Source organism: Topomyia yanbarensis, chromosome 3 (genome assembly GCF_030247195.1).
Source record: "Topomyia yanbarensis strain Yona2022 chromosome 3, ASM3024719v1, whole genome shotgun sequence".
NCBI lineage: Eukaryota > Metazoa > Arthropoda > Insecta > Diptera > Culicidae > Topomyia > Topomyia yanbarensis.
In genome coordinates, this window is record NC_080672.1 from 298,190,401 (window position 1) to 298,204,406 (window position 14,006).

Sequence of the window (14,006 nt, forward strand, 5' to 3'; positions counted from 1 at the left end):
CAGGATACAGGGTATCCCTATTTAAAGAACGATCGAAGATGGGTACAGAGCTCCTCCGGTGTAATCGATCGCAAGGCTGATGGATGAAAATGCTTCCCATGGCAATCTCCGTGCCCACAGATATAAGAATTTATTTTCGAACTGTATCTAATTAAATGATGATGCCCCACTGTTTGGCTAGCAATGAAAAGCCAAGTTTCAGTGTTATTGTATAACCGTTCATAGTTTGGAAATGCATAAAAAAACAAAAATAACTGGAGCGAACACCATAAAAAAGCAATACTTTTGACTCCAACAAAGTTCGCTGTGTATAAAACAGCAAGGCATCCCTTCTTTTGCCATAGCGTAACGTCCATTCGCATTTCCCGTTTGACTTCCTAGCATATTCTTACATTCAATTTATTCCTTTGATCGAAATCAGGGAAGCGAAAAAAAGAGAACTCCATCAAGTGTAAATAATCCCGAGGAAGCTGCCGTGTGAACTAACGGAGTGCACCTAATGCATTATACATATTTACATAATACTGCCGATATGCGCTTGCATTGGCATCGCTTCCGACGTTGTTATAGGCCAATGTTCTAACACACACAGAGATTTCAACCGTTGCAGCTTGGAACTGGAACGGGAGAGCAAAGGGCAAGAAATTCCATTAGCGTGAGTGGTTTTTAATTACTAAAATTTATTTCATTCAACTTGTTCGAAGGAAGAAGGAAAAGACTCGGATGTGGACCTCCCATCGAAATCGGTTGCAATTATCTGTTAGTTTTGCGCATTCTGTTTCCGGATCTTCGTTACGCTTTGGGCACTTCAACTTTACCGGCAAACAGTAGCGTACCGGAGTGTTCGTCTTCGATAAAGAACAGGAAGGGACGGTTCGCATTGAAAACCTGAGTTCCATCACCGCCGAATTTGTTCACTAGTTGGATCTCTGTGACGGTGAAAAGTGATTGGTTAATAGAAATTACCTTCCTACCGCAGTGTAATTACCTGTGGCAGCATAGGCTTCGCTTCCCTTTTCATTGACGGCGATACCGGCCTTTTGGAATACTCGTGAAACTCGGACCTGGTCCCGGGTGCCCTTTCCACGCGCAAGCAGTGGCAATGAGGCGTTCTGCGAAAAGACCTCTTTGATTCCGATCTGTCGTTTATCAAGAGAATATTAGTAATGATAAGATGAACTAAAGATTTAGATCTGCACTTACATCCTGCAATGGCTGGTTCAGTTCCTCGGAGAAATCGAATCGGAACTTTGGGATAGTAACATTAACATCAGTCTCATCCATGTACCACAAAGCCTGATGCAGGCTGGATGAATTAATACGGCTTAGGACGTCGTTTACGGAACTGCTCGTTCGAGGCAAGAGGAAGTACATGGCAAATTTGCCTCCCCGGTACGGTAACCGAAGTAGCTGAGCATTGAGAATGTTAGAATCATCGTAGTAAAATTGACCGTTCTGTTCCATATAATCGGCTTCCAGCTGTTTACGGGCAGTGTAGAAAGCGCGCCGTGGGCCATTCTCCGGGAAGGGATATGTCCACAGGCCCTTGAAGTAGATGGCATTGACCAGTGTTATGACGGCTCCCTCAAGTCCATCTACAAATTGGGAAAATGTTATTTTGTTACTATGTTTTATAACATTTTATAACACAAACTTTTGCTGTAAAGTTTTCTTACCAGCACTGACGAGCTCGTTGATGCGACCGTTAGTGTTCCGCGAAACCCAGTTGTTAATAATATCGGCCGCTTTCTTGGGGTTCGAGAACGGAACCTTGTCTACCGTCGCATTGTAATAGTGATCTGAAATAATTTGATACTTGCTGATGACGTCTATGAACTCATCTACGAAAAACTTGGTGGCAATCTTTAGATCAAAATCGACGCTCTCCGTCTGAAAAAAATGATAGAAATAAGTGTATTATTTGTTCCGTTGAAAAGGTCTCTAGTATTGCTATACCAAAGCCGAATCCAGTAGCGAACGGTACATATTTCGGGTAGCATTTAGGTCCTCGGATGGATCCAATACGGTTCGTAGTTCCTTTTTGGTTTGTGTAATCGACAGATCAGCAGCATCACCGGTGGCTTCGTACAGTAGGGTCAGCAGAATTTTTACCGAAAAGGGTGAAATGACGACATTTGATTTTTGTACTTCGAATATTCGCTAGAAAGTGATGAAACATATATGGTGTAATTATTCTTCATTGTGAGACAACGCTTCTAAGAAAATACCTTTGTTAGTTGCCAATCAAATTGTACGTTTCTCGTACTTCGGAAGGGTTGGTCGTCATGCTGGACGAAGTTTTCGGCGAGGATGCATTGCGCGGCTAGAGCGCAACCTGAAATAAACAAAGTTTATCAGTTGGATAATGCGAAATCGTTTTTTTAAATTGGGTTGTGACATCTATGTGGGCGTGTTGTTACTAACACTGCCATTCATCTGTAAGGCAATGTTCGTAAACACGGCTCACAGCGAAAGCTGTTTTATGGCGATTTGCTAGTAGATTTGGTTAGCGTGCACAGCCTAATAAGAATATGGTTAAAATGGCTGTAACACCCTATTTTAAAAAGAAATAGAGTAATTTTTTGACCACAGAATATAGCCGCAGACCGGCTAAATGTTCATTTTTTTTTAAATTAACCTAAACCGTAAATAGAACTGCCTTTCAATAGCAATAACGGATACACAACTACTGTTTCATAGTTTTCATGACATAATTCATTTATTTGTCATATAATATAGTAGGTACATTCATAATCTCTTAGACTAGCACTATCAGGAATGAGAAAGGACGCACGAAAACAATGTATTCAGTGCTTTATTGCATTGAATAACATTGACTCTACAAATTCATTTTTGCCATAATTAGGTTAAGATATGGGTCAGGTCAAACAGCGTCCTGAGCAGGAGTTACATATGCACAGCTAGAAAAAACCGTGTAAATTTAAGTCTCCTGACCCTGACATATACGAGCATCAAAAATGACTTAGTTTTACGTTTGATTTTAATTTTACATGAGGTTGAATTTTGTAAATTACTAAATTTTACTCCACATATAGCGTTTGTTCTGAATGGCAGTAAGTGTAACACAGTTATATTTCATCATTTGGTGAATTACGGTTTGTTGAATTGTGTCATGCATGAGATTACGTCCTCGAAAAAATTCATATTTTTTTGGTGTGTGGCAACCGGAAGATGGCAAAATATTCAAGCATATGTAGCTGTTGAAGTTCGCTAAGGAATATTTGGTTTGACAGGCTATCTGTATTTGTAATTTGAAAGGCGACATTTTCATTGCAACCGGAGCCGTCCATTAGGAAATTTACGTGAACCCATGACTGGAGTCTTCTTAAGAACACTCGGGGCCCCCTGACACTATTGAACGAAGGGGCCCCTATAGTTGAACAGTTTAACCCTGATTTTTGTTTTGCTTAGAAAAACGCTATTGTAGATTGTTTTTGTAATGAGAAAGCCGAAAAATATATTGCCAGCTCACGAAAGTTATCGTAGAACCGGAGCATTGGTCAAATACGGTGGTTATTGACTTTCGCTTGAGACCAAGCATTCGTCATGCGGAACATTTGCTGGAGGTAAAAATGGAGAAAAGGCTTACGGAAATCGACTTTATCGAGTTCTATCGTGACAGGCATTTAGTGCTGATAACATTCAACAAATCGACCCAGACGTAACCATTTTGTATAACATAACGCGGTTGTTTGTGGCAGCGCCATAATCATCTTCCTCATATATGAGTGACCAACAATAAATGTCGCATGGATAGAGCATGCTTCATAAAACTTGTTTAAATATAGAATGTAAAAATCTGGTATAAACTGCAAGTGTAAAAATCAGACGAAGTTCTTTATCATAAATATTGCTTAAAACACCACTATACATACATTCAAGGTTAATACCATGTTCACACTACAGAGTTAAAACATGTTATAATAATTAGCAACAAGAAAAATGTCATCAAGATAGCGTCAAAACACGTTTTAACTCGTAGTGTGAACGTAGTATAAAAGTCAGCGAAAAAAACTACTTGGTAAGAATCTGATTTTTTTTTCGGTTTTTAAAAGGAATGTTTTAGTTTAAAACGATTCCCACAGGGAAGGCCCCAGTTCGATTTTATGCTTGAAATTTATTTCTGATTTTCACATTGTAATAAATTTATTAGGGTTTTTTTGAAAGCATGTTCTCTCATTGCAACTTTATCTTTTAGTGGATCAATTATGAACAACGGAGTAAGCAAGTTCGGCTACAATATCCAGTAGGGGAGACTGGGGCTGGTTGGCCGAGTTTTGCTTTCGAAATTTTCTGTACTCCTTCCGGTTAGACTTTTTTAAATTCGATCTGTACGTTAAAAAATACAAATAATGTGCTCTTACCATTGAAGTGCAGCAAAACACAACATTTCAGCTTTTCTTTTCTCTTAAAAATACAAAAGAGTGAAGATTACTAAAGACACAGATAATAATGATTGGCATGTTAATAATCGACAGCCATGCTACCGCATTGTTAACGTTATTATTAACGTTACAAAACCTAAACAGAAACATGCCGAAGTGCTGAAAGTTGCCCTGTTTGACGGCAACTGTTTGTATTAAATGCAACAATTGAAGTTATATTTGAAACATAGTGATGGAATATTATTATTAACTCCACTGTTGCGTTCCGATGTTAGTAACTTTTACTTTTGTAGCAAAACATTTATAACATGCGTATTTTCGATTATCGATTTTAAGATCAAATTAGTGTCGATTTAATTGAATCAGCTTATATTGTTCAGATCAAAATACATTTGCCACACACAATTCAGTTTGTCGTTAAAATGAATATACGAGAAAATTTTATGGTACACTTGGCGGATTGTTCGAGCAATTTTTGATTTGATTAATTAAAAGTAACACTCCCGATACTCGGCTGTCTGGTGCGTTAGTTGCTCAATTAACTTTTTAGATAATTTAAATCGACGTACGTTCGTATTGCTTAGACCATATTGTCTACCAAGGCATATCCTGGGTCTGATACCTCCCCTACTAACACAACTCCTATCCCGTGATTTTCGTAGAGATGCAGAGGGAGTCTCGGTCTCAGGCAAAAGCGAGTATCTAACTAACATTCTTTTCCTTCCCCAGTAGAACAGCCTTCGTCGTGACCGGCGTCGTTATTGACCATTTTATAAAAGTGTTGAATTTGTGAAACATGCACAGTTAGAATGACTTGCTTTTCCCAAGCATCATTTTGTTGGTTCATTGTGCATTTTCACTTATTCGGTCAATCACGAAGTGCAACTACGGGCAGTCTACTTAAGTCTAACCGGAAGACTTTTTGATAAACGGTGTGCGCTTTCTTGAAGATACAACCTTTGACCACATAGGGGAACCCGGGGCTATTCGGACCTACCTAAACAAATCGCCCTTTTAGGTGGATAGATGTGAAAAAATTACCGATCGAAGGTCCTAATTGTTAGTTTGAAACCTCAGCTACATTTTGGTGCCATAAAAGGTTCATTTGCACTATTCTATGGCAGCATTAGGCGACGATTTGCAAAACTATGTTTTTCCATCCTTTTACAATGTAGGGGTAATTCGGACCTGTCTATGGGGCAATTCAGACCGTCATTTTTCTTCAATTTTTTTTCAATGGAATTATATTTACCTATGAAATATTTACTAGCGAAACGCCTTAAGAAGCAAAAAAAAAAACAAATAAATTGCGTCACAAAAACTTAATCTGGTTAGTCACAGCTATCGATTGGCCCATTATGTATTTTCTTTGCCGTGGCGTGTGCAATGGTGTGCGCAGCCGCAAGCTGCTGAACGGTGGTTGACGGAATAGGGGGATCCGAATAGCCCCGTACGCTCATTTCGCACAAAATTGAGTCCTGAAAGTAGCTGTGTTTTTACCAAAACAAAAATCATTCCATTAAAAAGAAGCCTCAAGCTTTCCAAAACACTTTCGTTTTATTTTTTCACTTTTATTTGTTGCTTTAATCACGGTTTTACCACTATAATGATTTTTGTTTTGAGGATGTCAAAAACATGAAACACGTATCTCCTTTCTACAAAAATGAAAGGATTAAATTCACCTCTCAAAATTAAAGTTTTAGAATAGCGGTACCACGAATATGTACGACAGTCAGAAAGTTTTGCGACTTTCTGAGAATTCGAGGGGTCCGAATTAGTCCCACTGTCTTAATAGCCCTGGGTTCCCCTATGTGATTTTTTCATTCATGAACATTTTTGGGAAAATGCTATTAACAAACAAATGCGGAGTGAAAAATCCGCCAACCAATCATAGGGCTGGGGTAGGTTCGCCAGGTTTGGTAAAATACGTGAAACACATCAAGTGCATCAGTGGCAAACGTTTATTAGTTAAAAGGCATCATTTTTCAATATGTAGGTACAAAAATAAATTCCATCTTTACTTTTTAGTTTTTTTTAACCATTTTAGGTTCGGAAGTTTTAGTGAACTTTTTTACAGTTCTCGCTGCTTTCTGTTCCTCCGTCAGCGCACGCTTATGTTTGCTTTCATTTTTCTTCTCTCCAATGGGTCAAAAATTGACCACCTTATCGGTAATTAACGACTCGACAACCAGCCCTGCACAAAATTCAGCCAACCTACCCCAATGCATATTTTCGAGAACAATCACGATTTACAAAAACAAAAGTAAGGTTACACTGGTAACCGTTGTTCAATTTTGTTAGATTTTGAATTCCTTTTCCAGCGCACAGTGGTCGGAAACGCCAAAAACGTTAACTTAATTCACTAGGGGCCAAATCATTGAATATATTGTCTTTGTTGGAATTTTTCGTATCAATAAAAATTGATATGTGGCATGGCTTACTATAATCGAACAAAAAAATAACTTTTTGTGCTGACGAGGTAAATAAATTGGTGTCTTCGACAAAGTTTTAGAAATGCTCATAGTGAAGAATTTTGTTAAAGAACTTGAGTTTGTAGGACTAAAGATTATCGATTTATAAGGCGTTTTCTATGGCAACCCCCTTAAATCTAGTTTTTTTTAATATATCTTTTTTCATTGTGATTTTTTGTGCAAACGATGTTCAGGACAAATGTGGATGATACGATTAACTCTGATACGTCGGTAAGAAAGATCAAATTATAAAAACAGTAATTGGTCCCATCAATCATCTCCAGCATAACGAAGCACGTTAATAAGCGGAGTCTGGGGAGAAAAAAAACGAATGCTGATTGTGAACAAACGCCAAACCAACCGTAGATGATGGATCTTGATATTAATATGGGTTTCGAACTTGCGACATTTGGATATATAGAACAGGACGTACTACGCAGAACTATTTTAATTATTATAAGTGTGACAATATTTCGTAATCATATCTTATCTTCAGGTAGAGAAACTATTCCGATAAACGTACGCCATATATGCAGCAATCTCATCTTAAATACATGAGATAAAGCGGAAATAAATTCGCGAAATCGGTTTTGTTATATGTTGTGATATACTAAATCGTATCTAACTTCACATAACTATTATTTCTCAATAATGTATAGGTCGTGGGAATCAAATACCGATACACAACCATGCAGTGCTAGGCCCCATGCAAAACTGACGCAGACATCACTTCGCTAAAAGTTCAATAACTTTTATTTAACAAAACCGCATTGACTAGCAGTCTTCGACGTTTGCAGAAAATTAGATTAGTTTTCTTATTTTCACTTACAGTGATACACCGAAGACACATTTTTATCAACCCCTTGGTGTATTTTTGGTTGACAATACGGAGACAGCGACAAAACAAATTTTTATTTATTTCCTTTAATAAAGCGAAGCTGTTATAATATTCAACATTATTCCGTAGACATAACCTCATAACGGATGTTGAATATGACAGTGATTGTTTTAATTGAAACATGGTTGAATGATCAAATTAACTCGATTCAGCTGTTAGGACCAAGTTACACCATCTACCGCAATGATCGTGACCCATCAAATACTGGAAAAACGCGAGGTGGAGGTGTTCTTATCGCGCTATCCAACCGGCTATCATCAAAACGAAAATCAATCAACAACAACGGTATTGAGCAACTGTGGGTAAATATTCGCATTAAAGACGCTACTATATGTGTAGGTGTTGTGTATTTTCCTCCGAGCTCTGCTGATGACGTTAATGTTATTCAAGCGCATGTCGATATAGCGCTTGATATCACCAACTTCCTGGAACCGAACGCGGTTTATTCGCTGTTTGGAAATTACAACGAGCCTGGGCTTATCTGGAAGTCCACTTATTCTGGCTAAGCTTCTCCTGACTCATCTGAGTCTACTTTCTCAATGTCTAGTAATGCTTTGCTCGATGGGATGTCCATACTCAACATGCCACAAATGTATACAATTACTAACAAATGGAATCGAACATTAGATCTACTGTTTGTCAACGAGGAAGCTTTGAAAAACTGCTATATCTCTGAAACAGACGAGCCGCTGGTCGATATTGACTCACATCATCCTCCTATCGCAGTGAGACAAGTATGCCCTCAACGGATTTCTTTCGATAAGATCTTTGAAGACCGGAGTTTTAATTTTTCAAAAGCCGATATTCTTAGTCTTAACGACTCACTACAGAATATCGACTTGAACCTGCTAAATCACGCAATAGATGTTGACGTTGCTGTAGATGTTTACAATCACCTTAACCGATTTGTTCGGAGTACATGTTCCGGCACCTAGTCCTCACAATAACCCGCCCTGGTCGAATCGACGCCTTAGACAGCTCAAACGTTGGAAAGCAGCAACACTCCTACATTATACAAGCCGACGAAACCCGTTCACAAAGCAGAAGTTTATTAACGCCAGTAGCAAGTACAAATCGTACAACCTCTTTTTTTTTTTTACTCCAGACGTGTTTTAAAAACTCAATCTAATCTTAAACGGAATCCAAAAAGCTTTTGGTCTTTTGTAAATGGAAATCACAAGGAGAATGGTCTTCCTTCCAGTATGTTTCTGGCAGATGAATCTGAAAACACACCTCGTGATATTTGCGATCTGTTTGCGAAGCATTTTTCAAGTGTATTTAAAAAACTTCGGCCTCCTCAACTGAAATTGAATGTGTTCTTCGCGATGTTCCCTGTGATGTGTTAAACCTAAGTAATATTAGTTTTTCTGATGAAGATATTCTTGCTGCCATTGGAAAAATGAAGTCATCAACATCAGCTGGACCAGATGGGATTCCTGCTATAATCCTGAAGAAATGTACAAGCACACTATGTGCTCCGTTAAAATTAATCTTCAATCAATCGCTTTCCCAAGCAATGGTTCCGCTGTGTGGGAAGAAATCGATCATGTTTCCCGTTTTTAAAAAATGTGATAGGCAGGATGTGGCATCACCTCTCTTTGCGCAGGATCGAAACTATTCGAGATTCTAGTAGGGAATGTACTATTCAGAGCAGTTAAAACGTACATATCATCAGAACAACATGGCTTCATCCCAGCTAGATCCACAACTACGAATTTAGCTCAGTTTACCTCGCGCTGTATTATTGTAAACATATAGAATCTGGAGCCCAAGTAGATGCTATCTATACGGATCTTCAAGCGCCATTTGATCGCGTCAATCAATCTTATCTGCTAGCGAAAATTGAGCGGCTTGGTGTATCTCGAAACTTCACGGAGTGGCTCAAGTCATATCTCGTTGGCCGATCCTTATCAGAAAAAAATTAGGAAACCATGAGTCATATAGCTTCATCAACATGTCGGGAGTCCCCCAGGGAAGCAATCTCGCACCCTTACTTTTTTCCTCCTACTTCAATGACGTTTGCTTTATCTTACCGCCAGGATGCAAACTAATCTACGCGAAACTTTTTCTCATCATACGTTCCATAGAAGACTGCATCGCACTACAGCGACACTTAGATGCTTTTTATTATTGGTGTACTCGTAACCTTTTAACTCTCAGTGTGTCCAAATGCTATGTGATCTCATTTACCCGTAGAAAAAATCCAATCTCTTGGAGTTAAACGATCTCAGGACAATCACTCGAAAGAGTGTCAGTTGTAAGGGACCTTGGCGTCTTGTTGGATTCACAGCTGATCTTCAAAGATCATTATTCGAACATTATATCCCAAGTAAATAGAAACCTTAGTTTCATCATGAGAATCGCAAAAGAATTTACCGATCCGTACTGTTTGTGATCTCTGTACTTCTCTCTTGTCCGTTCTATTCTAAGCAGTACAAGTTAGGTTCATTCGCTACGCTCTCAAATCTTTACTATGGCAAAACCCAAGGGAGCTACCACCATATGTCGATCGTTGCCGTTTGCTCGACATGGATACCCTTGCCAAAAGAAAAAATATATCTAGAGCTGTTTTCATTGGAAAGCTTCTAACTAGTAAGATAGACGCCTCAGATATATTATCACAGGTTAATGTTAACTTGCCCCCTAGATATTTGAGATCGCGAGACTTTTTAAGACTTTTAACGTACCGAATCTGGCCAGAACGAACCGATTAGGGCAATGTGCAATGTATATAATAAGGTTTATGAATATTTCGACTTTTCTGTATCCAGTGATGTTATTAGCATATAAGATAAACGTGAAAATTATTTTAAGATTAATTGTTATTTAATTAAGATAAATATAATGTAATGTGGAACTTTGTTAACCATGTGTGTGCTAAAAGATGGTGAGGTTTTTACGCGCATTTGAAGATCACTTTTCAAATGGGCTTTTCTTTTATTAAGAACATTATAGGTCAGACGAAGAAAGAAGAATAAATAAATAAATAAATAACCCTGGCTGGCTGACGAAAACAGGTCGAAAAACTGACAAACTTGGGGGCTGATAAAAACGGGTGTTCACTGTGATACGATATATACAATGCCACCAAGCGGTGCACATGTGAGCTAGTGTGTTTTCTCCATGTTAATTCTCGAAAGATCCCATGCAAACTGTAAGCACGTTGGTCTAGCAGCTAGACTTGTCCGATTTGCTTCTTATTTAATGCAAATACTCCTGGGGGACTAAAAATCGACTCAGGGGTGGGCTGAGTTTTCAAACATTCAATTTACTGTGTATATATCATCTAGCACAAACACGACGCAAAATATCACTTCTCGAATTAAAGCTGTTCGCACACGAAGCGACAGGATACACGCCGCAACAAACATTCACTATGGATATTGTTCTACCTATTCCAATGCTCTTCCTGTTGCCGCGTTGGAATAGCTGGAAATATTTCTATAGTGAATATTTTTGTTGCGTGTGTTCTATCGCCTCGTGTCCGTACTGCTTAAAAGTGAATTTCTAAATTTGGAATGACTTTCCACATAGCTGTCCGAGCTGCAGTTAAACCATGGTTGATTTCTACGTAAAAAAGGCGTGTTTTTCTGAAATCCCTTCCCGGAATGGTAACATTCCTAGCTATTATATGGATAAAAAGGATTTTTTCATTACAAACTATCCATATTTGAAAGAAATAATGTAGAATTTGAATAAAGAGAAATGGCATAAGATAAGTAATAACATAAGGCATAAGTACAGAAAGACTCGAAAGGGGCGGGTATAGCGTAGATGGTAACCCGATTGCCTTATATGCAGCTCACCTGGGTTCGAACAAATCCCGCACATAGGGTTAGAGATTTTGCAAACTCGAAAAAGAGGCGAATGATTTTAAGGTTAAAACCTCTATAATCGAAACAAAAATGGCTCGAAAACCACAAAAGCAATCGTGAGAATTTTACAGATTAAACATTAAATTTGTAGTGATTAGAGAATCAAAAAGTTTTGCAACATCGACACAAACCCACCCTGCCTGCTGTCTAAACAAATTTATCAAACATTTGCTTTGGCTAAATAAACACCGTTTTCATCGCTGCACCCGACATGGATTGTTGTCACATCAGCAGCAGGTTCATCAGCATCATAGAATACCAACCACATCGATCGGCGTCATTTCCCTGCTCTTCACAGGCACGTACCTACATACATATCAACTGACAGTGTTCAATTGTCGCGGGTATTCCCTCACTCCACCACCAAAACAACAACCGGTATGTCACACCAAAATCATCGCTGTCGTCATCAAGTTCTCCGATTCCTTTGCGGTGGGGAATCCCGACAATAAAAGCGTTTCATCGCAGCCGAAAACAACTGGCCAGCAGAACAACGCTCGGGCGACCATCGCGTCGTTGATAATGAAGTTCATGATCTGGCTCGGCCAGCAAAGAACCAGAATGACCGGTTTGTGTGGATCATCATGTGTGTAGAAAGCCAAACATGGGTTTAAGCTTTAGCAAACGATCACTAAACTTCTCGAGGTGGTCGTAGGCAGGCGAGAACGATGCACTACTCTCGAGTGGTTTTTCTTTCGTTCGGGAAAATAGTTCAACGTACTAAAACCGGCATTTTCTTGCATACCTAAAATAAACCATATATGTATGCTTTGCTAATGTACGATGCATACTAATAAGATTCCGACTCATTTGGAATTCAATTTCATTCTCAAGTCGGTGCTGTTCGGCAAATTAATTTGAAAATTTTAATCAGTTTGTGCACATTTCCTCCATCCATCTCGGTTAGCTTCAGTAGAGAATCTCCAATCTCTAGAACATAGGGGTCAAATAAACAAAAAGTTACAGTTGCTCCGAACGAAAGCGCCTTTCTTATCGCCAACAAGCACTACTTCTGTAGAGATGATGCCAAGCGGCCCAGGTCGGAAACTGAAAAATCTTGACGGGTTTTTTTTCACAAACAACCTGCACCACTTCCAAACACACCCGAAAACCGGCAAAATTAATTAATGAACTATCCCACACGCACACTTCCTCCCATCCCGTATCTCATTATGAAACCTCCGCCGGTAGCAACACCGCCATCCGAGGGTCACCGCAGGTTTTAGCCTTGATTAATATCAAACTACGGCACACTTTTTGCTTGCGGGATCAAACTGTTTACCAACTTCACTAGATGTTCACTTACAAAATATCACAACAAGCGCGTTCATCTTCAGGAACTCGGCACGGCTGGGTCCTTCCTCAGTCGGTATTCAGCAGCAACTAATCGGGACTGTGGAGCTGAGACTGATATTGACGGATGCCGTGAGCGAGCATGTTTCGTTGGCTGATCGAAACCCGTAGCGGCAAACCAGTCAAGTGTAGCTGGAACAGAGTGAAGCAGTGCCGCAATGTGTAGGTACGATGAGTGGCACACGCTAATTGTGAGCAACCGAAACAAATTTATTGTCGGCTTTTGCAAATGATTAAATTGGAGAAATTTACCAATCCGTTGCAATGTCGGAGTAAACGAAGATTAAACAAATATTTAAATGGTAGTTGTTGGTTTGAGAATCTACCCTTGGCCCACAATTCAATTTTAGTGGTTTTCAAATTCGCGTGCAGACTGACAGCTGACTGAAGTATAATGTTTTGGAACGATGGGATTTTTATGAGCCATCAATGCTGATTATCAAAACTGGTTGAATGGTTTGCATAAAAGCGGAATATAACGAAAGAAAGTTGGAAATCCCAATAGCAAATCATTTCACTGCGGCTTATTTACGCCGGATGTGTCGAATTGGGTGAATAATTATTCTGTCGATCGTTGCAGTATCGAATATCGTTCGTTCGGAATCGTATGGAGCTGCAATATTAGACTTGAATCACATGTAATTGGGGATATTCCCACCTACCGATTAATATCAATGCTACTGACTGTTTAGACAGGCAAGGATGGCAGCGATCGTAAAAAACGGGGTTCGCTATAGACGATTAGAAGTCAACGTGTTTGGTACCTTCCAGTTGCTATACAATAAGTACTAATGATGAAATGTCTATTGATCTTGGCGACCATGGTTAGAGTAGCACAAATTAATGTTCAGCATATACGTTCAGCCACTATGAATCTATCCCGCATTGTACAGGAAGCTTTCGTAGTTTTGGTTCAAGAATCGTATTTTCAGAAAGGACACCTTTATGTTGGAAAACTATTTAATCGCGTCTTTGTAGCTTTTAACAAAAAATGACATGACCT

General features: G+C 39.1%; 2 protein-coding genes across 2 annotated transcripts in view; one reads left to right on the forward strand and one right to left on the reverse strand.

Annotated features, from left to right (window-relative positions):
• LOC131691315 (uncharacterized) overlaps positions 1 to 14,006 on the forward strand; it is a 257,425-nt gene that overhangs the window by 91,440 nt on the left and 151,979 nt on the right. The gene's annotated exons all lie outside the window — the stretch shown is intronic.
• LOC131691318 (serine protease inhibitor 2-like) lies at positions 661 to 13,104 on the reverse strand. The gene is made up of 7 exons (XM_058977610.1): positions 12,957 to 13,104; positions 2,229 to 2,335; positions 1,957 to 2,160; positions 1,677 to 1,890; positions 1,204 to 1,595; positions 989 to 1,139; positions 661 to 929 (listed from the first exon to the last, which is right to left on the reverse strand). Exons 1-7 carry the CDS (start codon positions 12,979 to 12,981, stop codon positions 793 to 795), a joined length of 1,230 nt encoding a protein of 409 aa, XP_058833593.1. The 5' UTR covers positions 12,982 to 13,104; the 3' UTR covers positions 661 to 792.

Coding starts and splice junctions, on each gene's coding strand:
- LOC131691318 (XM_058977610.1), bottom strand. CDS start 12,981: ATGAACGCGCTTGTTGTGATATTTT. Junction 2,161..2,228: donor TTGATTGGCAACTAACAAAG/GTATTTTCTTAG, acceptor ATCACTTTCTAG/CGAATATTCGAAGTACAAAA. Junction 1,891..1,956: donor CGCTACTGGATTCGGCTTTG/GTATAGCAATAC, acceptor CATTTTTTTCAG/ACGGAGAGCGTCGATTTTGA.